Source organism: Micropterus dolomieu, linkage group LG11 (genome assembly GCF_021292245.1).
Source record: "Micropterus dolomieu isolate WLL.071019.BEF.003 ecotype Adirondacks linkage group LG11, ASM2129224v1, whole genome shotgun sequence".
Taxonomy (NCBI): domain Eukaryota; kingdom Metazoa; phylum Chordata; class Actinopteri; order Centrarchiformes; family Centrarchidae; genus Micropterus; species Micropterus dolomieu.
The window spans coordinates 4,943,353-4,971,201 of NC_060160.1; the positions used below are offsets into that span (position 1 = coordinate 4,943,353).

Consider the following 27,849-nt stretch of genomic DNA (forward strand, 5'->3'; position numbering starts at 1 on the left):
ATTTCAAGTCAAGGAAATGCATTCCAGCACAACCTAAAACAAAAGTCTCTCACCAAAAACCACATTCACTTTAATAGTGTAGGCTACCTTTAAGGGACCAGTCTCCTGTCCTCAAATACAGTATGGATAATGAACATATATCTATCCCCACAAGTACATCTTTGATATGCCAGTGTTTCAAGAGTCATAGCCTACTAGAAGTGGATGTTTTAAATTGAACCATTCGGGGAATTTACAAACTCTTAATCAGTTGGCCTGGTTCAGTTTTCTTTTCATACCTGACTCTATTAAGTTGCTGCCATGTGCACGATAAAGCCTGAGGTGCTTTCAGAGTCATCCTGTGATTGTTTCTTGTTTGTGTTATTGTAAAATCAGTCTTACTGCAGATATGCAATCAAAACAGAGGGAATAATATATCTTAGTGCCATTACATGACATAAAGCCAACGTCCTTGTAAACATGGTCATCAAAAGGAGAATCAATTTAAATACAAGATTTTTTGAATCTGATTGAATTTACTTCTTTAATTACTTTCTAGTCACGTAATGACAAGTAAAAACAACAACATGGAATTCACAATTGATAGCACATACATCGCCACCATATGAAGGAACTGCCCCCCACACACAACAATTGAGATTACTGAGGGATTGCACCATCTCCCTGTGCTGCTGCGCGCTGCTGCTCGCCACTGTCAAAACGGCCCAAAACACGGCAGTACTACAGCTTAAAATGGGGGAAACCGCCTAGAAAATTCGGATATATCCCATTTTGATTACTTGCTTAATTCGGTCTATACCAAACACGGTACTATGAATGGGAAATGCTTAGGATATTAAAATTATTTGTGGTATATATTGTCAGTATTTCCTCAAATTATCATAATGATATTCTGGACCCCCCTAAATATCATATGGTTCGATCCGTTGCTATGCTATCTTGTGTAGATATTCTCCAGGGTGATGGAGAAATGTAGTCGTTCGGCCTGAAAATACACGACGTAGCTCGATTAAACACGAAAATTGTGTGAAGCGTGATAACAATTACAATGGCGGGTATAAGGAGAGTTAACGGGAAATTATCGGGAGTCAACCCAACTGTCAGGTAATGTTAATATCGAATTGTGTTTACAGAAAACGCTCCAGCGAATCTGTGAAGCTAGAATCTGTGAAGCTAACGTCAACATGGCTAACGTTAACGTTAGCGCGAGCAGCTGTCCCTTATTTTTTGATACCACTTATCGATCATTTTAATAATAATAATGACTTTAGCAAGGTGTCTGGCCAGATATGGCAAGGTTACACTGCCTGTATTACTCAGATAGCTAAGTTACATAGTAATGTAGCTGTGCTACAACACCCATTCCTAGAAATTCCCCGCACCGCCGAATAACATTTGATGTTGCTAAAAACCTACAGTCTAACGTTATGCTAAAAACCCAACGTTAACGTTTGTTAAAACGAATGTTAACGTTAATGCATAACGAATAGTCTTGATGTATGCAAGTACTTAACGGATGTGTGCAAGTACTTAACGGATCTCATAGGTTAGTTGTGAGGGACCTTTGTGATAATGATCTTAGATATCATAGTTATGTCATAAATGCAAGATTTAACCAAAAAAATCTAAATACAATGTCCAGCTTACTGGCTAACTTATTTCCAAAGCCGATGGAATTGCTCAATTGTTCTGAATATGGTTTGTTATCAAACAATGAGATGTGGTTGAACTGTGGAAACTGGAAACAACAAATATGGTGGACTTTTTTTTTTTGTTTTTTTTTTAAATCCAACTGTTTTTAAGGTTAAGAATAAGGTAGTTATGTAGGTACATTTATTGTCACAATATAACAGGTTATATATTGAAATTGAGCTTTGTAACTCCTTTCTTCTACATAGCAGACAATATACATTAATATAGAAACATTTTAAAAGATGGTGAACTGAAATAAACAATATTCAATGATCAGTGGAGCAGTGCTGAGGATGAATTTCAGTTTAAGAGCCTGATAGCTTGGGGGTGAAAGCTGTTCTGCAGTTTGGTGGTGCAGCAGCTGAAACTTCTATATCTCTTTCCAGTTAGGCAGCAGGGTGAACAGGCTGTGGCTGGGTGGGTACTGTGCTTTAGTATCCTTTAGTCTGTGCGTAGGCACCTCACCTCACCGATATCACTGATGCTCGGGAGATGGGTACCAATGATCTTCTGAGCAGTTTTAATCACCTGCTGCACAGCCCTCCGGTCCTGGGCTGTGCACATCCCATGCCAGTTTGTGATGTTTCCAGTCAGGATGCTTTCTATTGCTCCTCTGTAAAAGCTGACAAGAACTTGGCACGGGAATTTGGCCTTCTTAAGCTTCTTCAAGAAATACAGGCTGTTTTGAGCTTTCTTCACCAGCGTGGAGATGTGATATGACCATGTCAGGTTTTCTGTGATGCTGATTCCAAGGAACCTAAAACTGTTCACCTGCTCCACCTCAGCTCTACTGATGTAGACAGGAGTGTGTGTCTTTATCTCCTGTTTCCTGAAATCAATGATCAGCTCCTTAGTTTTGCTGTCGTTGAACATTTTAGCTCAGCATTCTCCTGAAGGTAATGTTAATAACTAACGAAGTCATCTCTGTATATATTTTTTAATGTTACATGTTTTAGTTGCCATCGCCTGCGTCAGGTCCAGTCTCTGCTCTTTGATGGTGGCGCTGCCACTCCTGATGGCATCCTCTGCTCTCTTGGTATGTTAAGTTGCAGCGTTTCTTATCTTTACCTATATTTCTTTATCTGGTCTGGTTAGCTGCACTGCCAACTGCTAAGGCTAGAAGAAATGAAAGTCATTGTTTGTGTATTTTAGGAATTGACAGCAGATATAATGAGGGGTGCACTGAGCTGGCAAAATACCTGTTCTATGAACTATATGGAAGAAATCAGCTCAATATGGAACATTTCCTTGAGGAGTTTCCTGAAGAAATGCTGGATGGTGAGTTTTTCCAACTGTTTCTTATGTCATATTTTTAATCCTATTTTTGTGCTAGCTATAGTTTCTATCTACTCTGACAAATTACTTTTCTACTTTTCAGATGTAATCCTGCTGATCAAGGCAGAATGTGTTCATCTGTACTGCAACCCAATGAACTACTGTTACCTGTTGCCCTATGTGTCGCACTGGAGGAACCTGCATCTCTACTGCATGACAGAGGCAGAGGTTAAAAGCCCTCTTTCTCCCCTACAGGGCTATCATTTCTGTTCATACATTTCCTCTATGCTTAAGATAGGAGTAGGAGACAGAAGGGCATTTGCCTATTAGACAAGTTGGTTTAAATGTTGCACCTCATCTACAGTGGCTGCACAGTTATAGCCAATGATATAATGTGTTGTAGTTTTTCCCAATGTACCTGCAGTTTGTGCACAGGAGGCTGGAAGTATTAATGATTGCCACGCCTCTTTCATTGCTAACAGTTGTAAATATGACTCTTTCTAGCAGTGTTTGTAATTGTGATTGTTATTCCCGAGAAGTCCTTTTATAAATTGTCTGCCTCTCTTCTTTTTCCAACTCCACACACAGTATGAAGATGAGGAAGCAGCAGAGGAATTCAAAATCTCCAGTTTTGTCACAATGGTGCAGGACTGCTATCGTATCGGAGTACCTTTCAGCTCCCTCGGTACATATCACATTTTAATCTCCACATTCATTCACAGTAGTGAAAAACGTTCGTACACATTACATCCCAGTAAGCTGGAATACAGTATAGCTTCAATAGTTTCATCTACTTGACATCGATACGTACCAACAGCATAAGTAAATATACTTGCTCTACTGTTACTTTTAGGACACATCCAGAGGTTTGATATGTTTATGGTGGAAAAGTGGCCCCTTATTCAAGCATTTGCCCTGGAGGGCATTGGTGGAGGAAGCTTTTTTACCATCAAATACAAGGTACCTTCAAACAAAAACAAAAAATGAAGAAATTTCATATAGAAGTATTTGCAGCACTACATTGTACTTGTGGTCTTACACTTGTTTCACCTTGTTTCATGTATGTATGCTTTTCCAGCTAATGGACATGAGTGAGAAGTTGTGGCAGGTTTACAACAGACTCGACCCAGTGTCTCTGGATAATGTCCTCACAGAGGTAACACTGAGATTCTTTTTTCGTCAGCTGTTCTTACTTTGACAGGATTCTTTTGCATTTAACAACAAGGCCTACCTGTGACATGTGGACCTGCTTCTAAAATGCCTATGTCCATAATTCCATTATAAAGAATGATCAACATTTTTTTAATCAAGGATCAAAGGAATTGTGAACATTTGTCCTCCTTCTCCATAAATGTAACAATATCCAAATCCATAAAGGCTATGCTAATTAATTAGTCAGACAGTTTAAGGCTTTTTCAGAACAAATGCGAATCTATCGCAGGTCTATTTAAAAATTCGAGCCCATCTGTGCCTATTCACACGAGTTCGAAACTTCCGTATTTAGCTGTGTAGAAGTCAATGTCATATTCTGTTCACCCTTCACACAACAAGATGGACAATGATGGATTGATCCATTTGGTCTCACTACATACAAAGAAAAGATGGAGAAACCTGGGATAGCTACATTAAGAGGAGGAAGTAGAATAAATCCACAATGGAATAATGAGCCTGCCACCAGTATGTAGAGTTGAGTGTGGGTTTGTTATAGTAAAAATGTTTTGTTTACACACCACTACAATTCATAACTTCTAACTTTTTGAATATTCCACCACTACGCCATTTCATTCACAATAATTGATGACTATGATCAATCAATGATTGTGTGATGGTGTGAAGCTTTCATTTTCAGTGGGAGTGAGTGTGAATATTTATGTCAGACTTGGTGTGAAAGGTTCGAACTCAAAAGATCATCAACGAATATTCCGCATTTTCTTTTAATTTTTTCATGTTTTGTGACCAGAGTGAGAAGGCCTTTAGTCAGTGTTTAATATGTGAAGGTGTGAACATCACTATTCAATATATGCACTCTAACCTTGGTGTTCTTTGTCGTATGTTAGGACTTGGTTAACTTTGAGAAGCAGTGGAGTGGTTTTTTCTCCAGCATGGACCTGGAGAGCCATCTCTCCATCTTGGAGCTATCTGAAGCACAGGCAGGAGAGGTATGTTTATTGCCCACATATTCCTTCAAAAAATAGAAAAAAACATCTGGACAATAATTTACTGCCTTTTAACAGTCATATTGTGATATAGTTAGTAATTTTTATAATTATATTGTTAGACAAATATTTGTCTAGGTTAAAATGTAATATACATTTTGTTATTTGATTTAGATCATGGTATGAGAAAAGTGCATGAAAGGATGTGTACAGTATGATAAACAGTGTTTAAAAAACATCAAAATCATGCTTAAATTAGTATCATACTTCCTCCATCCTCCTGCACCTTGTTCATGAGTGGTGGAGTATCATAAGTTGGCATCGAAGCACCCACATTGTAGGCTGTTACAGTATGCTTCCTCTTCAAAAACTGAACAAGGACATGTGAAAGGAGGTGTAGAACTGGACAGAGAGCAACTCACTGTTTACTTAAATGACTACTTTTGCGTGCATTTGTTATAAACCTTATGTAATTTACAAGAAATGTTAAAAGTTTTTATCAAATGGCATTATTCAATGTCTGGTCTTAGTAATCAGCCAAATGTACTTATGTCCTTAAAGTGTATTCTCATCAATCCACAGGCATTCCGTACTTATTACTCTCATGGACTGATCTCAAGCAACATCACAGATAAAAGGTATTCTTCCTATTCAACAATGTCTAAATACTAATATCATTGTCATCTGTAAACTTGTAGTTTATAGAACAGAAAATACTATTCCCTAATCAAATGTTTCTTTATTCCAGTAAAAGTCAGCAGCCCTTTGTGTTGTTTGGGAAGCATTCCTCCTTAGAGGATTTGGAGAGTTATTTGTTCAACTTCCCCTCAGAGAGTCATCAGGTCCGCAACACAGGGCCTCAAGGATCTACAGCCAGACACATGGTGAGAAGCAGCTAACACTGTAAACTTCTCACATGACTATAGAACTCTTATTAATGATCAAAAGTGGTTAGTAGATCAGCCACTGTGAAAACTACTCAAGTTAAAGAGAAATACTGTCCTGCAGCACCACCTGGTGAAGTATGTGCAGAACAGCAATTTGACAAATCATCTCATGCCAGGAAACGTGATTGCTGTTCCTCATTTTGCACCACTTTTGTCTGTGTCAATTGGGAAAGCGGAATATGCCATGATTGTATCTTTAAAAAGAAACACTTTTTTTCCATTAGATCCTGCAGTGTGTGGCTCCCAAAGGACCTCTAGCTTGCTCTCGAACTTATTTCTTTGGGACCACCCACACGCCATACCTTGGTGAGGATTTACTGTATGACTTATTTAATATTGATTAACAGCTTATATGTAAAATTATGAGTGGGATTTGTAAATATTTTACTTTATTGTCCATAACATCAAATTTCAGTGGTAACCCTACTGTAGAGCATAGTTAATTAATCTGGCACTCTCTTACTAACCTTCTGTCAGGAATTGTTGTGTGAAATGTTGCTTTGCATGACGTTAAATGCAGCATCCAGAAAGGGCTTAGCTGACCAGGGGTTAAGTGTAAGAGAGAAGAGAATCCCTTGTTTGTATTGTCAGAATATGATTTGTTGACACTTCCGGTCTTTCACCCACAGGCAATCAAAACACTGAGCAAAAGAAAACAGAAGTCTTGTAAGTGATTTAATTTAGGATCTCATAATTAATATTTTTCCCTGAAAGCTATTGGTTGGCTATTGTTAAATGTTAAATGTTTGTTTGTTTGTCTTTTTCAGACTTTTGTCACAGATTTATTCAGCTGCAGTTCAGGCAGTCCTTTCAGGAATCAAATGCTACTCCTGCACCTCCAGTGCTACCAAGGTAAGAAAAAAAAGAGCAGCTTTTAATATTTTTCTTTCAGCATGTACTGTTTCATGTACAGTTTATCATTAAGAAATGTTTATTATTGTAGGCTAAGGATGTAGCAGAGAACACCTTTCTAGTGACTTTGGACTCACTGAATTTAAGTCAGTACCGCAGTTCTCTCAGGTACAGATTATTTAAAATATTTCACTATCGTCCACTGGATGAGACTTTCAGCCAAGCAGGAATTGGAGTGTATTGTCTGAATCGGTTTTATTCTTCTTGCCGTAGGTCCAAATGTGAATTCAGCATTCAAGCAGTGAATAAGCAAGGGAGGTGGGTGTTAACATGTTCTTATTGGTCATTTTTCTCACACAGATCCTTTTCATTCTGTTATTTGAATAATTCACACGGAGTAAATATGTGATTTCAGATCTAAAGAGCCTGTTTATTTATTTTCAGGATCATTCCTCTGACTGATGAAGAAAGCCGTTATGTAGTGAAAACGGTAAGATGAGAGAAGCATTTATTTGCTTGACCAAATTACTTGTCTATATAATTTTCCTCTGAAAAGCTTCTTTTTTTTTCATTTGACTAATTATACTTTTTTACTAAGGCCTCCATGACTGTCCATGACATTCCAGACTTGCAGTGGGACAGTGGGGACCTGGGCTCCGTGGTCTTCTCTGAATCCTTCTTGGAGTCCAGCATCAACATTCAACAAAAAGGTACCATATTCATTAGATTAGGTACAATTAGAATGGATTGCTGATTGATTCCACAAAGGAAATTTGATTTACATAATAAGCAGGACAAATCCACAGGTCACCGCTAACAGAAAAGGGCAAAAGTCATTTTGAAACAACGGCGCACTTGTCTCTAATAGCCTATTTCCTGAGGATCATATTTGTGATTTATCTTCTGTGTTTGTCATTCTTTGGCTTTGTTGTTTGTGCTTCATTTTAAAGAAGTGCGTTTCCTCTCCTGCTCCACAGATGGCACTGTGTCCTTAGACAGCTGCTACACCATCCTGACTACAACTGTGCCTCGCTATGCCTGCTGGCTGGTATGTATGGGGCTGAAAGTCAATTTCAGATTAACGTGTTAGACAGAATGTTTGGATACAAATTTAGTTAAGATATTAGATAGATTTTTACAGTTAAATTTAGTTAAGGCAATTTATTTCAGAAGCATATTTCAGAAGTATTTTTTGTTATATTTGTTAAAATTATATCCCAACAGCAATCAATAAATCAGATGCTATGACAAAATGTAAAACCTGACAAAATCAGACCGAATGAATTGTCCTGTATGCACTCTGCCTGTGTCCTCACTGAAAATATGTTTTGGGGGGAGACCTGAAGGGAGGGGGTGGTATTTTTTCAGTTGTTTGTTGTCTAAAGTCTTATTATTATGTTGTTTTTAGATGGAATCTGATGTCAAGCAATCTGAGCAAGCCCAACAGCTTACTAAGGTAAGTTCAGAAGCTTCATGTGTTCAAGACAGTGCATGAATACATGCTTTCATATACGTATATACTGTATGTGTCTTAAACAGAAAGAAGAAGGCACTTGTTTGGGAACTGCTCTGACTGTAGCAGATGCTGCATATGTGTTCTCCAGCAGCCAGCTCTCCACACCTGAAGAAGGTGACACTCTCCAGTAGTATTAACATTTCCACCATGCAGCTGACAGTACAATGATTCTGAGATTTCTAACTTAGCCTGGAATCAGTAATCAAAGTCAACCTTACACCACTCTATATATAAGGCTATGGTTTTTTGAATAATAATAATTTATTGAATTAGACTATTTAATTTCTTTTTAATGTCGCAGTACATTTACAAGGATTTATTTCACATGTTGTGGTGTGGCCAATGTCGTTCTATAGCCTATGTGACAAAGAGTTTTGATTCTACATTATTTTTAATATTTCTTCAAATGTTAATCTCAGGAAAAATCATTTTCTTCTCTGAGGGACTCCTCTTCATCCATTCTCAATATGGAAGTATTACCCTGCCCAAGGATCACATCAGCAGCATCAAGTTCTATGATCCGGTAATATTTACACTTCCATGTGATATGACAAATACTAGTCCATCTTTAATCGAATCACATATATTCTTTTCTACACAAGCTCTGTTTTGTTATTACTTCATACATGAGTGATTTAAAAGACAGTTATTTGCTTAGTTCCATATAACACCATGTTAAAACATATAATATGAAGCCATATACAGTTTAGTTTTTGGTACCATCTCGTGTGTGATTTGTGTGTCCTCATATTACCAGGACTCGAGCGCTGTGGCATCTCTCTTTGTGGAGTATGAGAGCAGCCTGCTCCCTCACCTTCCATTCCCTCTCCACAGCTCTGACCAGTGTCTGGTCTTTGCTCTTCAGCCCAGGTCTAAGAGCCACAGGGCCTTCTATTCCAAGGTAAGACCTTTAGCCAGTGACCTCTTTCTGGCTTTGAGACTGAAGATACACATCTGAGTAAAGCTGATTCAGTCTCTCATGATCCTTTTATAACATTAATCTAAGGATTTCTTTATAGCAGTGGTTAATACTATAACAATTATTACATCATTATCACTATTGGTATATCATTTAATTGTTCAAAATAACATGGTAAAAACTTAAATTCATGTTAGACCTGTTTTATCAGATACTGCTCCAGCTGTATGAACCTAATCTCACTTGATTTCAGATTTTGTCAGTGTGGCAAACCTCTGAATCTGGACTCACTTTGCAACTGGTGGACCAAGAGCACCTGACCTGGAACCAGAAAAACATGTAAGATAACTTCATCTACTTTACAACTTAAGAATAGTTAGCGAGATTCCAGTGAACATTCCTAAGATTATGGAAAGTTAGATTTTGCCTTTGAAATATCACAGACACTTTCAGAATATATGTAGATCAAAAAGGATCAGTTATAAAGAAATCAAGCCAAATATGTAAGTTTTAATAAAATGTGGTACATTGACACCATTTGAATTTTCCCAGTTTTAGAAAAATTTTAAATACATTTGAATATATTTTACTGATACATATTATTACCATTATTAACATGTTGATTGTGATTCACATACTGAGTAATGAATCAGTCTTCTAGATGCTATATAAGGTTGGTCATTAAGATTAACCCTGTTCATTAAATCACGACAAAATGAATTGTTTTGACTTCTTTTTTCTCAGGCACACCAGACTGCAGAAACTGCACGACAGTCAGGAGCCACCAGTGGCCAAACGCAGAGGCAGCCTGAAGACTTCTTACTCCCAGCTGCCAGAGCAGGACATGTTAGTACATCCTCAAGTCACTCAGTGCTTCACACCAAACAAGTAATAAAACCTGATGCTAGGTATTGCTTAATTATGACTATGTAATGTACTTGTACTTGTATAGCGCCTTTCTAGTCAGTATCTTGCCCAAGGACACTTCGACATGCAGCCTGGGGGAGCCGGGATTGAACCGCTCTACCTGCGGAGCCACAGCCGCTATGTGTTCCCAATAGGCCTGTGTTTCTTGATGCAGTGTATTAACCAATGGTGACCATCCACTCTTGGAAGGTCTTTTCTGTAGAGAGAAAGTATATTAGATATACAATAATGTAGCTTAATTTTCTGGCCCAATGTCTACAAACATTTTCTTTTCTGACATAATAGAGCTCAAACAAAGAATACTACATACAAGAATAACTTACCAGATTTTGGCATCCTCTTGGTCTTCCCAAATCTGTCCTAAATCTGGCATCTGGCATCATTAGACATCCAACTGTTTAAAGCATTTACACACCCTGTACACTGCTAAAAAAAAATTTCTGATTGTGTGCTTTTATATAAATGTATACTGCAAAAACTGTTGATGGAACGTATTAGCTGTAAAATAGTTATACTTTCTAAAATTGTAGCACACATCTTTGTCCGTTACCTTACAAACACATTATCAATATACTTTTTTATCAAGTCGCACCAGTTAATTGTGAACCCCATTTCTTCTTACTTACTCGCTGTCTATGCCAGGTTTCTTCAGCACTTTGCCTTGAGTAGTATTGGTCAGGAGCCCATTCTGTATGACCACCTGGGGGTGCTCTTCTCCTCTGCAGAGCTGAGGAGTCCAGTAAACTGTCAGGGAGACAAGGTAAGAATATTGACTGAGGTGCAGTGGGTGCTCATTTGATAAATGTTCCTTCAAAGAATGCTGTCTTGTCTGTCTACCTAAGTTTGGCTGATACTATTCATATCTGATATCTGCCTTTTAATGTGTGAAAAGATTGTCATTACCATCATAACTGGACTGCCGGGAAGCCATAAGAACAGACTCTGCAACTTCCTGGTCCAGTTAAACAAGGAACATGGAAGGTGAGAGAGATTTCAACAACAAGGTTTCTTTGAATTTGTGTTTTTCCTCTGTTAACATTTTTAATCTTACATTGAACTACATAGCTGTTATATTTAATAATAATGATAATGAGAACACAAAAATAATACAATTTGATTATCATTTCGTCCATAGTTGGGTGGTGTATAAGCCTGGTTCTGAAAGCTGTGACAGCTTCTCAGCCTCTCACCTGCAGCAGTACTTGTCCAGTTTCCTGGAAAGCCAGAGAAGCCCAGGAGGCAAACCCCGTCTGTTGGTGCTCTCACCTGGGTAAGAAAGCCCGCTGATCAGCTTGATACAGCTGGGAACTGAGAGGCCGGGACTCATTCAGTAGAGGAGACAGGGTACCCGCAGGGTCTTAAAAGTATTAAAAAAAAAATGTTTTCCTGTCCTTTCGTAGGATTAAATTGCCATAACGTCATAAGTAAATACTTTGTGTGTGTGTGAGACTTCATAATGTACTCCGTCTCGTGTGACTCTGATGTTATACGGCAGTACAGGTAACATTCCTGTTCACGTCAGTGTTCAGCTTTACACTCTGGACTGTGGAGTGTTCGCAGTGCAAGAGCTCTATCATCCAGCTCTGGTGCGTATCAGTCAGTTGTTAGAAAAGAAAAGAAAACGTCTCTGACGGGCTACTAACAAGCTAACACTAGCTGGTTACCTGAGAATGGGCAAGTGTCTGAAATTCAGAAAGGCAGGCGTATGGACAAGTTGGCGGTTGAGGTAGAGGGCAGTGCCGCTGAGGTTAGTGCAACAAGCAGATCGGCATGCGAGCCAGTCACAGTATGGCGTGTGCTAATGAAACAGCGGAGCTGGAAGACCCGCTGCAGGTCACTGGTCAGTTAATGTTACAACAGCAACGGAGAGACAGGTGTGTATAAGACGAGGACGATGTCGGTGCGTCGGCGTTGCGCCGCTGTTGTAAAGTTATGTGAATGGAAACATCAAACTAACGTTAACGCACATTAGACTTACATCACCCAAACCGGAGCCCTTATCCCCGCTGCCTTCAAGCCAATACTATATTATATAGTATTCCAAGCAGCCTTAGATGCAAACACAGAAAATAATTAATAATAACTTAAGCAACTGGAATATTATATTACATTACATTACTTAATCTAGCCAAGTTGTGACTAATTGCAACAACTCATACCACACAGTTAGTTGGTATTTTTTTCTTAGTGCACAAATATTGTATTCATTTCATAGTTGTCATTTATACTGTGGATACTGGGGACATGTCTCCATCACTTTTAAAAACAATTTGTTAAATATGTTCTGAAAATGGCTTGCAGAAATGTTATAAAAACAAATGAAAATACTTGAGAAAGATTTATTTGCTCAATAAGAAAACATTCAATGCAATTTAAAGATAGAAGAAACAAATGTGCATTGTCCAAAAAAAGTTTCTTAAGCTAAAAAACAAGCTGCTGAGTACTGCATTGTATTCTTTCTATTATATTCTTTGAATTGTCACCTGAGTCTTAAATTTAACTTTGAGAATCCTGGGGGTACCCTGAGGAGAGGTGAGCTAAATAGAAGCATTTCATTCCAAAAATACAACAGTGAGAAAATAATGTTATCTGACGTTCAACAATCAATATCCTGAATACTAATATCATCCTAGTACATAAAACGGAGTATGTTGGGTATTCAAACCCAACAATAATAGACAGTATTTTAAGATAAGAAAAGAAAAGGCAGAATGAATGTACGGTTCTTTTCCAGTGTGTGATGACTTATCCATTTATAAATGTTCCAACAGATACACAGATGTTCTGGATGTGGTGCAGGCTGTGCTTTTCCACCCTGACCCAGTTGTCCAAGCATGTTTCACCATCGGCGCTGTCACTGCTTGTGTGGACCCCCTCACCTCCTGTATGGAGCACAGGTAACATTTCGTTCTCCAGTATATTCGGTCTCAAAACTGCTGCTGTTTAAAGGAAACGGATAAAACAAGCTTCAACTGCCCTAAAGACATTTATATCAGATAAACACATGTCCATTGACATCTAGCTACAAACTGTTTCTGAGTTGCCATTTAACAAAACCCCACAATATCTAACTGAAATAGACAAACATTTAAATGAAACCATTTTCAACATACATATTTTGAACTTCAGCATAAGATAATGTCAATATACTAAATTACCTAACTGATAAAAAAAAAAAAAAAAAAAGTAATTTAATTAGATCCTGTTCTGATCCAAAGACAAACAGTTTAGTGACTCTGTTGCACCTTGCAAACTAATCACTTCAGTACATGTCACAGTCTTGCAGCCGTTTCACAGTTAAAGCCCTCGAACAGTGCCTCCTTCTTTGTGCCAGTGTTTTAGGTAAGAAGTTAGCAACAAATGTTAGCGTTTTAGGTGTAGTTTGACTAAAACACACGGGTGACGGAACCTGAAATTCAAATTTAACGCATTTCACGGAGTTATGTTTTGAAGTAACATATGGACAGACTAGATGATGACAGACAGGGTCGGATGTTGATAAATTGTTGATGCGCTGGAGATTTCCAGGACGAGGTTACATGACACTTTTAGCTATTAAAACTCAAGGCTGGATCCCTTTTACAGATAGGATCATTCCTATATTTAATCTCACTCTCCTTTTGTTACAGGCTTTAGATGCAGCTTACTGAGCTTCTCACTGTCGTAGATTGACTGAGCTGCTCCACACAATATGACATACCACTCCGGTTAAAAGGCTGTTTTCAACTGCACAGTCAAGCTGGGTTGGCCAGAGACACTTAAATACAGATGAAGTCAGTAGAGGGTCTAGTTTTTACAAAATGCTTGAAAAACTACTGCTAATGTCCTTATTCCCCAGAGATTTAGTGTCTAATAATGTGTTGAATAATGTGATTCAGCAAAGTAACATCCATAAATACTAGAGCATATATACTGGAAAAATACTCCTACAGTCCTTTAGACAACGTGATTGTCTAGCAAGCTGAGCTTTGTTAATAAATCAACAACATGTTTTGGATCCTGAGCTATAAACATGTTGTGATGACCCTCTAGTCAAACTCTGACAAACCCCACTTGGCTCAACAGTGGAAAAATGTGTAATAAGAGGTTTAGTTAGCAATGTGGTTAGCAATGACTTTTCTATTTGAGGCATCTTCAACAAGCCCCCTATCACTGTCTGTTGCCATAGATTGTTTGGGGGTCTGTGGACCCCACTATGGTGCTAATTGGGTGTGGTTAGTCCAGCTTTGGCCTGACCTTCCTGTCAACCCCCCAGCATAGCCCTCTAATCCTTCAGGTCCACATGTGTGACCAACACACCCTCCTCAGTGAAGCTCATCAGTCAGTCATGATCCATTCTTTGTGATGAATGTAGACAGTTCATTACATCAGGACAGGAAAGATAAATGCCTTTCAAATTGCTGATCCTCCAGCCTGCAGGCTAAGAGCTGCAGGGGAGGGTCTTTGGTGGCATGAGGGGGACTTGGCTCACAATGGTTATTCAGAAAGTGGTGTATAACACAGATCGATTTGAAAACTGAGGATAAATTATGTTAAGATTAAATGAGATTACAGAAAGCTTTTACATTGGTCAGTTGCCAGTCGTAGTCATGATGTCATCCTATGAAAAATGCCTCACAATTGATAACTGGATTGCTAGCCAAGGGCCATAACATGGAATTAGTCTGTTTATTGCTGCACAACTTTGACAAGCACCCATTGATCATAATTATTTCAGTTGTTAGTAAGGATTAGGGTTGGGCGATCATCTCTATTTTCATATCGTCTGATCATGGCTACTTGAGATCACCAATTGGCGATCTGACGTTGCAGCATGTCAGTGAAATGCCCAATTGTATTCATACGTTAACATGTCCATCTCCTACACTGACAACGTTGTGTTAAGAAAATAGATAGATAACTTCTCAGAGTTAACTTTAACGCATTAGTATTTTGATATACAGACGGCTCCATTTCAATGAAAGAGAGAGAGCAAGTGGCGGCGCTGAGTGAATCTATGCGCTGCACGCAGCTCCACAGTGGATTATGATTTTACTCATATTAAGTAGTATTTAGTATGTGGCGTTCAGCGTTGATATTGTGGCGTGTCGCCACAAATAAATCAATGAATGGGAAACACTGCAGTGTGGTGCAGATTCTAGAGACTGTTTTTATGTCATCTTACTTCTGATAGTGAGTTAGATAAAAACGCCTTAATATCGGCGCATGGAAAAACCAATCGCTGATCATCCCTTCAATCGTCATTAAGCGATCCAATCGCCAATCGTAACAACCCTAGATAACATTGTTGAAGTAGACGTGGGTTAAAATAAAGAGAACTAAATTAAAGTACAGCTCTTGTATGTGTCACTCAGATACAAAAACCGTATTTGCAGCAGCGACCATCTCAGTCAAGCTAAATGTTGACTGATGGCTGGCAGTCATTCCTTACCCTGTATTCAAGTACACTGTATAAATATTAGGGCTGTCCCCGTCTAAGGATTTACATAGTCGAATCAGAATCGTCAAGTCCTGCCTATAGTCGACTGATAGTTGAATCATGTGTGTTTTTGTGCACGCCAATTGCGAGCCAGGGAGGGGTAACACATGGTGGATCCGCTTAAATCTTGAGAAGCTGCAGAGCTGCAGTCTCTATTCATTCAACTTACACTGTAAATTTCCAGCTAAGATGAGGCTTTTGTTGACCCTTTTCTCTCTCTCTCTGTCTCTCGCCTGTCATTCTCCAGTCTCGTGCAGAGTTTTGCATGCATGCCGTGCTGCCGACAACTGCATATACGTCTATTTCAAATAGCCACCTATTTAATAACAATATAATATTCTTTGTGTGGTTAATCAACGGTGATAAATTATCCGAAAGTCCCGCAAGGTGCAGACAACTCGGCACAACACCGATGAAGCTGGGGCTCGGTCTCTTCAGCAAGTGTTCCTCTTCTGCCAATACACACATACACACTATGCCTACACATGCGCACTGACGGGTTAGGGTTAGGATTACAATTTTGGATTTATTCACGCACTTATTGAAAGTTTTATTCTTTTTACATGTTTATTAAAAGCATTAAATGTTGAAATGTGTATTGTAAGAGGCAGTATATTAAGTTACTGGGAGAAAACTGGTAGTGTGCTATGTGAAATCAGACGTTGAGCACGCCCATATCATCAAAATGGCATGATCCTTGTTTTGCTGCGAAGCTTCGACTGTGAGATTGACAGTCGAATCAGACTCCGCCTATCGAAGCATCGAGTCTTCGAATATTTGGGGTTAGCCCTGATAAATATGTATAATTATTAATTTTCTGAAGTCTCTTGTCTGTCACTTTAGGTTTGCTTTTCCTAAGCTGTTGGAGCAGTGCAGCCAAGGTAAGTCCTGACTGTTGTACCATACAGTTTAGGATAAACGTCTTTCATGGAAAACTGAGAAAACACTTTATTTAAATTCATTGATATGGATTTTTTCAAGTGTGATGCATGTCATGTTGACAGGTTGTATAATATAACCATTAATTTATGATTTTTGTCAAACAAAGTCAGAGGAGAAGTTATACATGTATGATAAAATCATGGTAATATTCTCACGGTAAAGTAAATAGCAAATTAGAGATCCTACTTCCACTGAAGAAGCAATATGTTCAGTCTTGTATACTGAAGTGACACATTGCAGATTTAATTCTGCTTTACTGCCATCATACTAAACATCTTTAGAAGTCAGGCTGGGTGAAGCTGAAACTGGATGAGCATGGGGCAACCACTACAGTTTAACCTGTCACAGAATGACTTATTATGCTTTTTATATCTTACTAGTAGGTTTGAATTAATCAAATTTCAATGTCCCTTCAAATTCAGCCTGCAGGTAGAACACAGGAGCAGTAGTGCCAGTAAATCAGATGTAGTGTAAAATTCTGTATGTCAGCAGTGGCTACACAGATATGGCTTTGTATTTTCAGGAAAGTGAGCCAGTTTTTCCTGAAATTCATATTCCCTTTTTGTGTCTCATTTTATGTCAGGTATTGTGAGTACAGTGGTGTTCACTGGGCTGACAGCAGAGCAGAAGCACCCTCTCATGCAGCATGTTCAGCAGTTGGTACGCTCTGCCAACCCCACCGCAGCCTTCATACTGGCAGAGAGAGGAGCTGTCACCAGGTAGGCGCCCACAGAATTGTGATCAATGCCGCAAACAGTCAATTTAGCTGCTTTTATCCTTTCTTAAAATATTCACTCTAGGCTATATTTTATTCTGCTTTTTTAGTCTGTGTCTTATTCTGTTGGGTCAGAGCACTGCTTGGTGTCATGTCATTTCCCAATGCATTCTGTACCATAATAAATAAAGGACATTATCACTGGTAGTTAATTTTTTTTCTTTGTCATATTTGCATATGTTTATACCCATATTTGTGGTTTAACGTATTAATTCTGTAATGTTTTGTTTTTTTATTTATTAGGACTGAAGATGTGAATCTGATATTTTCTGAGAGCAGCTTCAATGAGCCACAGATGCTGAGAGCACGTTATGTCCTCTACCCTGGATGGTAAGACCCTTATCCTATGTTCCATTCTATTGGCTGTGACCCTCGTGTGTCCACACTCAACCTTTTGGCTACCGAGTGACAGATTGGCGTTGATTCCTGCCTCTGCCTTCCACAGTCCTGCCTCGCCTCCCTCCCTGTAGTTTAATTGCCACTCAGCTGCAGTGGCGGGGGTATCGGCTGCTGATTGCTGTAAAGCCCCTCAGGGTATCTTGTGTTCTATCACCAGCTCCCTCCTGGATGCACAGTAACAAGTTGTTGGCCATGCAGTTGCCATGTACACAGAGGGGGTCTCCTTCCCTTGGACCAGGTCCATTTAGCCTTCATGCCACAGTGGTCAGCCTAATATGAGCCTCTCCTGAATCCTCCTGTCACATCATACGCTGGATGTCTGGCCCTTTTGATTTACTCATCTCAAGCTTTATTTTGTGTACACAAAGTACATGAATGTGTTTAAAATGCTTCTTACACGTCCTAAAATCTTTGACCAAGACAATAATCTTTTTCACCTTGTGATTAGAGTATCTACATTTATCGATTTATCATGCACTTCCACAGTGATACCAGCAAATCACATACACTGGCCTCTTTCCTGTGGGCAGCTGGTAGAGTAAACAACTTTCCAGCCAAAGACAAAATGTAGCACAAACATTTGGCTTGCTCAAGACTTAAATTTCTCACCATTTGTGTAATGTGCATGTGTTCTGTTTCAGGTGCAAAGGACGCTTCAACTCTGGTTCTGGGTCTCTAGTCCTCACCCAGCAGCGCGTGGCTTTCAACCGGCCCCTAGAGAGGCCTCTATTTGTCACCCGCAGTAAAGGTGAGACGGAAAGGATTTCTCTCCCCTTTTTTTGACTCTTACACGTGACAGAAGTTCTAGATATGAGGTGGCAGGGTTGATGGTGATTACATAAGCTGCCTTTCTCTCCAAATATGGAGACAAAGTGGTCTCAAAGTGTTTGTCTGCTGGTGCTGTGAAATGATCTGTATTCCCAAAGGATGCACTTATGACATCTTGCCACCAACTTTGCTTTTCATGAAATTTATCATTTGAATTAATATAGTTAAATCCTATAAAGTTTCACAGTAGTAACTGCTAAAACTCTCATTATTTTTCTGAAGCATTAAAGTCATCACTAAGGCCAAGCCCCTTCAAAGAAAATGTCTACAATGTTTGGGGGAAAGTCAGATTTTCTGGTAAGAACTACATATTTTAATTGTACCTATTTTATCTTTTATCTTTGTATCATAAAATACATTGCCACTTTTTTGCTAACTTTTGACATTTTCAGATACAATTTCAAATATCAGAGGAATTGCTATTGTTAAGCATTACTAAACAAATGTGACTTCTTTCCTTGGCAATTATTTAACCTGCATTTGCATTTCCCAGTCTTGGGAATTATTAGAGAAAAGGTTGCTCTCAAGGCAGGCCAGAAGCTCCTGACGGTAGGAATATTGCTCGGTTGTTGATCTGGGTGTCTGGTGTCTAGAATTCAGCTCATAGTCCACTGGTTTGGTTTTCTCCACATAGTTTTCTCACTCTTTTTTCATTTGAAGACCTGTGTAGAGTTGTTGCATGAGGAGAGAGTGCAGGTGGCTGTGAGGAGATGTGCAGAGAGTGTGCAGATATTTGTAGAGAGGTGGGAAAATACAGTAGTATGGAACGAATGTGGAAACTGTACTGTATGAGCCTTATCCTAATACTCACATTCCCCAAGTGTGTATCTCAGTCACTGTCTTTAGGATAGGGTATCATTTACATCACTTTATATTTGATTATTTTATATTTAGCTCTTGCACATTTAATACATATTTTACATTGAGTTAGGACATATTTGTTTTTTTAATCACACACGTGAGTGCTGTGAGCCATTTTGGGAGCAGAGAGGTTATAAGGATGTTAAAACATTAACACCCCACCAACGCCATGATGTTACTATATGAAGTTGCTGTAGCAGGTGTTACACAGTGTGTGAACTGTATGTGCAACTTGGATGTGAGCTCCTTCATCTCTGGAACCTCCAGACTCAGACCAACTGATGGAGGTGAGCTACAACACAGTGAGCGGGAGCCTGAACATTGTCCCGGACCAGAGCACTGACCTTCTGAACCCGGACTCCAAAAAGACCAACATGTCCTACTTTCTGATCTTTGATGGTGTTAGCCTCACTGAGGATGGACTGAAGGACTGGCTTAGACTGTGCGCCAAGCAGGTAGACATCTTAATAGCCATCGCTTGTTTTGATGGCAATACACATTCATGATACTCATGTTTACATCTTTTTTTTATGGGTAGCATCAGTCAATTACTATATAAGGAAATAAACTGTGTTATCACAAGGCTATTGTTTCTGTTTGGTGTTTACAGAGGCAGACAAAGAAGCCTAAGAAAACAAAAAATACCCTTTTACCACAAGAAATCAAGCGCATACACGTAAGTGTGTTTATATTTATAATTATATATAATATAATTTTTTATTAACCAGCGGTGGAACTTTGTGTGGAAAGTAATGCATTAAAGTTACTTTGTGGACTTTTGTGGACTAGGTGTTTTCATGAGCTAGTGCGTGCTTTGTATATGTGTATGTATATTGAATTGCAAGCATGCACGCAATGCACATATGCGCGTATATTGTCACAACAATGAATGTCAACATAACTGTGTTAGCTTACCAGAAAAATTTATTGTCAATAAATGCCACTGCAAGAGCGAGAAGAGTATGAAATCTTGGATGTTAGGTACAAGCTTCAACCAACCGGAACCTTCCGGGTCTGAAATGTGAAGCCGATAAGGAAGTGCATTCTTTAAAATGACTCCAGTGGTTGCAAAAAGAAGTCAGCTTGCATACTCTATCTTCGATACAGCTTGATGTTCATTTAGTGTATTATGGTCCCATTTAGAGTAAAATAGACTACAAAGCAGGGTATGCTTTAGGACGTGGCGACTTGTCAGATGAAGAAATGCATATCCCTCCACAGCCAAATATGATCACTTCTTCCAAAAAACCAAGACGACGGCCAAAATACGAAACTCAAGGCTTCAAAACAGTAGTCCACAAACCAATGGGTGATGTCACGGTGGTTACGTCCACTTCTATTAACGGCCCCACCATAGACTTTTGCCACTGTTATTGATGTGTGCCTTTTTCAGTCAATAATAATAATAATTAATAATAATAATAACTCGACTGAACTTGATGTTATATGTTTCTGTTTAGATCACCAGGCATTTGGACCCTCTACCACCAGGCTACTTCTACAACGGTTATCAATATGTTGACATCTTTGGCGAAAAAAGGAACCTCCATCCCAGTATCCTTTTCATAGAGACTACTGTCTAATGTAGAAACTCAACTACATCTAATTTATCACTCAGGTTTGGCATACTGTACTGGATAGTTTTCAAAGGCTAAAAAAAAAAAAGACACTGGTACCTTTTATATCTATGCCTTTATACCTGATGCACACATAGTAGATGTGAGTCAGTTTAGGTAATAAAAATCAAGCTCTGAGTTTCATAACTCATAGAGATTGTGTATAGTTTATGTAAATAGGAACTTGACCCAAAGAAAGCAGTGATCATGAATCATTATGCAGGTGTGCTTGCATCTGTATTTACTAGGCTTGTGACAAGACACTTAATCCATGAGACGAGACAAGAGATTGGGTTCACGAGATCGAGATGAGACAATATTTCAACACTATTTTTAAGAAATCTTCAACACTGAATTATATGAAAATTTTGAGCATTAAACATGAATTATTTTCCTGCATTGTAGTGAATTTTTCTGCACCAATTTATGGTGGAAATATTGTTATTTATGTAAAGGGAAACAATTTAAAATATAATGGAATATAATGCAGTAAGGCTCTCAGGCATTCTTTGCTGCTTTCAGATATGTTTATCCTGTAGATCAACTTTTCTCATGTAATATCATCCCTGCTGAGTCATGATTTAGTCTTCCCTCCTTATGTAACCTCTTAAAATGTGGCACCTATTCACCTCAATGAGGTGAAAAAATTATTTTAATTCAGTTATAAAATGCTGGACTTTAATAGCTCCTGTGTTTTAGTACGTTTTCTGCTCATGGTCAAAACTTTCTGCATTTTTAGAATCTCTCCCACATATCTGTGTTATCTGACATGTCGAGAAAAAGTACAAAAAAAATGACTATAAGCCCTATAATCTGCTGTGCATTATGTTATTGCTTCGCTTGTAGTAACGTCATCCCCTTCAGACCGTTTGACTGACAATGTTAACAGCTCCGATAAAGTGTGGCTCACAGTCTCAAACAGCAAAGCTGTGCCTCTGTTTTTAGATGTTGATATTTCAAAACTGCAACTCACAGCGCGAGAGGTTCTCAGCACACTCTGATGTCGCATCAGCTGGACGGAGTTGATTCTCTCCACGAGTCTATGTTATTAGTTATACATTTGTTTTTCACTGCGTGAGAACATTAATGTCTGGCTTGACAGAATGTGAATTGTGTGAGTATCGCGAGACAGCTTTTAACCTGACCAGAAATCTTGTCACATTTTAATCTTGTCACAGCCCTAGTATTTATTGTTGAGTGTTGAAAAATTTACCTGCTCATTCCCTTACATTGCTGTTACTGCAGACATGGAAGAGTTTATTAAAGAGTACATCACAGAGGCCAACAAAGAGATTGAGCTGTTCAACCGTCAGCTGGAGCTGGAGGGACAGCCTGACCTGTTTGACCCATGATAGAATCTGTCTGTATGTCTACTCCTTCCATCTGTCTTTTTTAACTCTAAGGGGACCACTGTGGGAGGGACAGGGCGGGCACAGGGGTTATGTGCTGAACACACCACTAGAATGGTCAGTGTGTATTCACACCACATGCATCTGCAGAAACTGCTGCTGCTATACGTCCACTCATTATCTATGTACTATGTCACTTTGTTTCCTAACTTGGTGGCATAAAAAGGTTGAGTGCAGGTGAGCTTTTAAACAGTGACATCACCCTTCAAAAGCCAGTTATGTCATGGCATGGCTATTTGCCTTACTTACTACTGCAACACCACTAACTGCACACTTAGCACTTTGGCGAGTTAGGTATCATAATAATCAACTGATAGTGGGAAATTGATCTGGTCACTGTGTGGTTACTTTAATTTAGGACATATGTAAAGAGAGGGCAGTTGCTCACAAGTGCAGACAAATCTGAAATATAACACAACATAAGACTCCATCTTTAAACCAATGTTATTACGCCACTAAGCCTGCAAGCTATTAGACTTTCACAATTGAAGGGAATTTCCCAACGCACACTCCTACTGCTTGTGCGTTTCTGTTTATCACAGTTGGCAAATTAATGCCTCTATTTCTGTATAGGCATGGATAGCCGTGTGATTCTGGTGGGCTCCCTGGTGGGGTTTCTCAAGAATCGCTCCTCCTCTGTTGTCACCCAATCCATGGCCCACCTGTTATCTTGTCTGCATGCCACGCTGCAGCAGAGGGAGCGCTTGGCCATAGAGCTGTAAACATTGGACAGCCTGTTGGCTGCAGACAACTGATGAATGATGCCATTAATCAAATAGCTAAACGCCATCTCAGTGCTTTATTTTAAGACTCCTAAAGTGAATCTAATGAAAGTGCAACAAAGCAGTAAAGTGTTGAAGTTCTAACACAGCTGAGGCTGTCAAACACCTCGATTCACTGAGGTTACATGTCCACCAGAAACCTTTCCTTAAATATCTATTGTGTTTATTATAATGCTGCTTGTTAACAGTGAGAAACCAGATAGACACAGAAAGTTAAGCTCAGCCTCACTGCAGCCAGGTGTGGATCACTCATTTCACCATTTTGGTCAAAATGTTCTTTTTTTTTTGCATTTGTCGTAAGTGTGAACATTCCCGTGTTTTGTTTTTAATCTTTTGGGCCAATGCTTTTGGGCAGGACAAGGGGTAAATGAAATAATCTGGGGATACCGTGATTCAGTTAACTGTTTTATTAGGTTTGGGTAAACATCAGGAGAGCATTTAGTGAAGGGTATAAGCCTTTGTATCAGTGGTATGATGTTGCAGAGAATCAGACTTTATGTCCTGTTTAAATGAGTAGTTATGCTACTGTTTTCTCTGCGATCGTGTGTCATACTAACGTTCTATGCATGTCTTCCTCTTATCAGGGTTCCTACACAGGTTATGAAATTCTATGACCTGGAAGAAAATGAATGAAAACGTGTTGTTATTTGTAGAGCTACATATTTAGGTAGCGTAAGACTCACTTAAATTCTAAATTGTGTGGTATTGAACCAAACAAGCATTTCAAAGTAAAAGGGTGATAAATAAGTGGAATTAAGAAGTTGAAAAAAATGTGTAGGAACCCTGCTACAATCTCTAAAGATTTGATGGCTTTCATACATTATGGGGTCAGCAGTGTAACGATTAACAGTCTTTGGGGACAAGTGGCCCTATGTTTGTTTTGAGTGAACTGAAACTAACTAAGGAGCACTTAAATGCACATATAAGTGTGCATAAACTGCTGCTGCTTCTATAATGGTACAGTATATTACATTAGGCCTTGTACACTGGACCACAAAAAAAAAACAAAAAGGTTCTGGACAATGAGTACTCTAAAGTCCATAATCTAATTCCTTGGCAGACGAGGGAAATGCTTGCTAGTGAGGTGAACGCTTCACTGCTGTTCAATTCATATCTAAACAGATATTTTTAGATCAGTGGTGACCCCAGTGTATTTTGGGTTGCCGTTCACAACACTGACTGTGTCGTGTTTTACATGTTTGTCTGTCAGCACTGTCAACGGACAGTAAAATGGAAAGAATCAGTAATGTTGTTTTCAGCTGGCAGGCAGAGAGTGATAACATTGTTAGCAAGTTATTTTCCCCCAGATGACCCGCAAGTATCTGTGCAGATTCGAATAATCCTGAGTATAAACTCAACCTGACACTGCTGGCCCCACTGTCCACTTTGATCTGAAGAAGCCATACCATCTTATGCTAGATGTGCCACTGTCATTTAGAAGAATAATACAATATAATAATAATAACACAGAGAAATGAAGTAATATGTATTTCCCTGATATGTTCAGCCGGCAAAAGAGGAGTTCACGTGGAGATGAGAAGCTCACCCCAAGTTACTCATTCCATTAACTCCTCTCTTACAGTCCTTCTGTATCACTCTATAAAAGAGTGCAATTGTACTTTGTGTTTTTATATATACTACTTACAGTACCCTCAAATAGCTCTTTAAGGACAAAGCTGAGCAAACAAATCAGCTGCTAAATTCTCAGTCTCTCACAGCTTGTATTCTGTGCTCTGCTGGATTCAGGCATTGCGTGCTTGTAGTTCACATAAACCCCATAAAGGGTCTTAACAACAAGTGAAGGGTTTTGTTGAAAAATGAGATGTTGCTTAAAAAAAACATTACCTCTTCATACAAATGGATGATGCTGTAGAACAAACAGGTCTGATGCAAACAGATGCTTTTTTTTAAAGGGGAGCAGGATGTAATGTAACATAAGTCCTTTGTTGACAAAACGATAACTCTTGTTTAGGCTGGATCTTCTGTTTAGCGTTTCAGAGATGCACTCTCAAAGCCGTCTGTTTTGTGCAACAGTTGCTGTCGTTCTGCAGTTATGTAATACTGCAGAGAGTTACCTTGATTGACAGTGAAATAGTTGTGAGGCTGATGTATGGAAGACTGAAGGTGCCACGACTTTGAAACCTGCTACGCTTATGAAAGAGCAGAGAAACTAAAACCATGATTGGCCAAGAGATCAACTGAAGTCCTTAAAGAGTTGAGGGTTATGTAAGATGTTTGTGATATTTAAATCAAATTACCACTAACACATACACGACTACTCCTACTAAGTATGCCTACACTATTTTGCATGTGCTGAGATGTCATGTGAATATGATACCACATATATTCTGACAAAATTGCCTTTCACCAAACTGGTACAACCAAGAGAAAATAATCACATTTATTTTACTTATCTGCTAAGAATTTGAATTACCTCGAAACGACAAATAGTATTTTTGTAAGACAGTGAATTGAACATTCTAGATGCAAGAAAAAACGTCTACTCTCGCACAAGCTACAAAAAGCAAAAGCAGATGCAATTTTTTTGTAGAAAAAAAAAAACTCTAAGAGAATCTGATTGGTTGTGAGATGTCAGGTTTCTCTGATCCAGCAGTGCCTTGGCTACAGCTAAGAAAAGCAGAGATTAAAGCTGCATTCAGAGCTCCATCTCTCTCCCTGTCACCAGGGGAGGAGGTGTTGTCAGGCGAGGATCCGTCCTTCAACAGTGTTGGTGAAAGGAATCCATGGAGTCGTTCTTTAGAGCAATGTGTTTTTACTAAGCCAGAGGGCAAAGTAGGCAAGGTCACACAGGGGGAGGCCGCTGGAGGGCTCAGACCGATTCAGGTATTCGCAAAAAAAATGGTGGAATATGGGCTGGGTAGCACAGCGAGTACTGAAACCAGTACAGTTGTTATACTTAAAATGTATTTACTTTCACAGTGGTACATTTCTGTGTAGCTTATTTTAAATTATTACATGAGTAACGCATCAAATTCAGTTGATTTCTTAAGTAAAATTCTACAAACTAGAACAAAAGTCCAGTTTCCTTTTAAAATGGATAACAATATAATATATAATATCTGATATAAGAAAGGCATGTTTGTTTATTTATTTTGCACCCAGCCCTAGTTGGGATACAGAGCCTTGGAAGTTTTGTACCAGAAGATGAACAAAAAAATGAGGATTTCATTTTTGACTAAAGTTGGTTGACCCCTACTTATTGCACACTGGGGGCCCAAAGAGCCCTCCACAAGCCTCTGTGTGACTGCTACGCAGCTGTCTGGCAGACTGAGCACTCTGGTGTCTTCATCCTGTATGTGGAGGCTAGCCGTTTTGTAGCTGAAGTTATAGGACAAAAACAAAGTTTGGTGTTGATTGGTTTTATATAAAGTGGAGAAATGTGATGTTCTTATACTGCAATGTGATAATGCAGTTTGAGAAGTTTTTGTTCTTTTCTAGTTTTGAAGATAGTCTCCAGTGTTCAAAAGGGAATGTGTGCACTTCCTGAAGAAGTGGATATATTATTGTATTTTTGTGCTTATTGGAGAAAGGCGGCTTGGAAATAGATTTTAAACTGTCCAAATATTTCTCAGGCCTCAGGGGACTGTACTAATTGTTTGGGCCGTTCTGTCCTATTAAGGTTAAAAGGGAATCACTGGCTCTTCGGCCGACAGTCCTGGCAGACAGCGAAAGGAATTGGCTCAGGTGTACTTATTATTTCCATACCTGAGATTACATATTTGCCCTCTCAAAATTAAGTGTTATAGAAGAAGATGGGGGTGAAATTGTGGTTGGTATCTTCTGTGTGTGTGTGTGTGTGTGTGTGTGTGTGTAAAAAAACAAAAAAGGATGTCATGATGGCAGAATTAGATCTGGGAGGGGGAAAAAAAAAACTAAGGGCTCATTCTCCTCTATCTACAGGCCGTCCAAAGTAAAAGGGGGGTGAAAAAAACTGATATAAATAACTTAATGTCTCTATTGTAATGAGAAACAAACAAAAACAGCTAACTTTAAAAGTGCCAAACTGACTTCCACATTTTGTTTTGAGGGTGTTCACGGCATGTGAGCAAAGCTGAATTGCGTTTGCACAAAACTACTGTAACTTCTGTTTTTTTCCTGTGACTGATGCTTTTATAATCTAATTGTTGTTTTTATTGCACCACATGTTCCATTAAATATTTATATGGTTGATAAATCTTCGTTCTTTTATCACTTAATGCAACATTTACTGTATCACTGAAAGGTCTACATTCTCTCGCTGTGCTTTGATTGTGTGATAACGGTTTTGCTCTCAGATGTTAGCAGCCACGCATGCAGCCAGTTCAACATAGCAGTGGATTTGTCACTTGCTGAGACAACATGGATTCCCTCTGTGCATCCATACCCTGTATCAGCACCAACTGAGGCGGGGAGGTCTCTTTTATTAGGACTGGGAGAGATCGACTAAACAGAAATTGTCTACGGATCACGTGTG

The 27,849-nt window shown here is 39.0% G+C and overlaps 1 protein-coding gene across 2 annotated transcripts; it reads left to right on the forward strand.

The window, feature by feature from the left end:
• Positions 1-945: 945 nt before the first annotated feature.
• dnaaf9 (dynein axonemal assembly factor 9) lies at positions 946-27,204 on the forward strand. Of its 2 annotated transcripts, XM_046061945.1 has the most exons (38): positions 946-1,104; positions 2,649-2,728; positions 2,845-2,970; positions 3,071-3,195; positions 3,556-3,652; positions 3,821-3,927; positions 4,046-4,123; positions 5,025-5,126; positions 5,706-5,761; positions 5,872-6,007; positions 6,295-6,376; positions 6,700-6,736; positions 6,838-6,922; positions 7,014-7,090; positions 7,196-7,240; positions 7,367-7,412; positions 7,521-7,632; positions 7,900-7,970; positions 8,331-8,378; positions 8,462-8,552; positions 8,858-8,961; positions 9,196-9,339; positions 9,611-9,696; positions 10,102-10,203; positions 10,927-11,044; positions 11,177-11,265; positions 11,420-11,554; positions 13,056-13,181; positions 16,607-16,644; positions 17,289-17,424; positions 17,724-17,810; positions 18,521-18,627; positions 18,930-19,004; positions 19,836-20,023; positions 20,179-20,244; positions 21,029-21,122; positions 22,430-22,548; positions 23,167-27,204. In XM_046061945.1, the coding sequence occupies exons 1-37, from the start codon at positions 1,049-1,051 to the stop codon at positions 22,534-22,536; spliced, it is 3,459 nt and encodes a 1,152-aa protein (XP_045917901.1). In that variant the 5' UTR covers positions 946-1,048; the 3' UTR covers positions 22,537-22,548; positions 23,167-27,204. The 2 variants fall into 2 exon arrangements, with proteins under 2 accessions (XP_045917901.1, XP_045917900.1); XM_046061944.1 differs by having other exon boundaries at positions 22,430-27,204.
• The last annotated feature ends 645 nt before the right edge of the window (positions 27,205-27,849 follow it).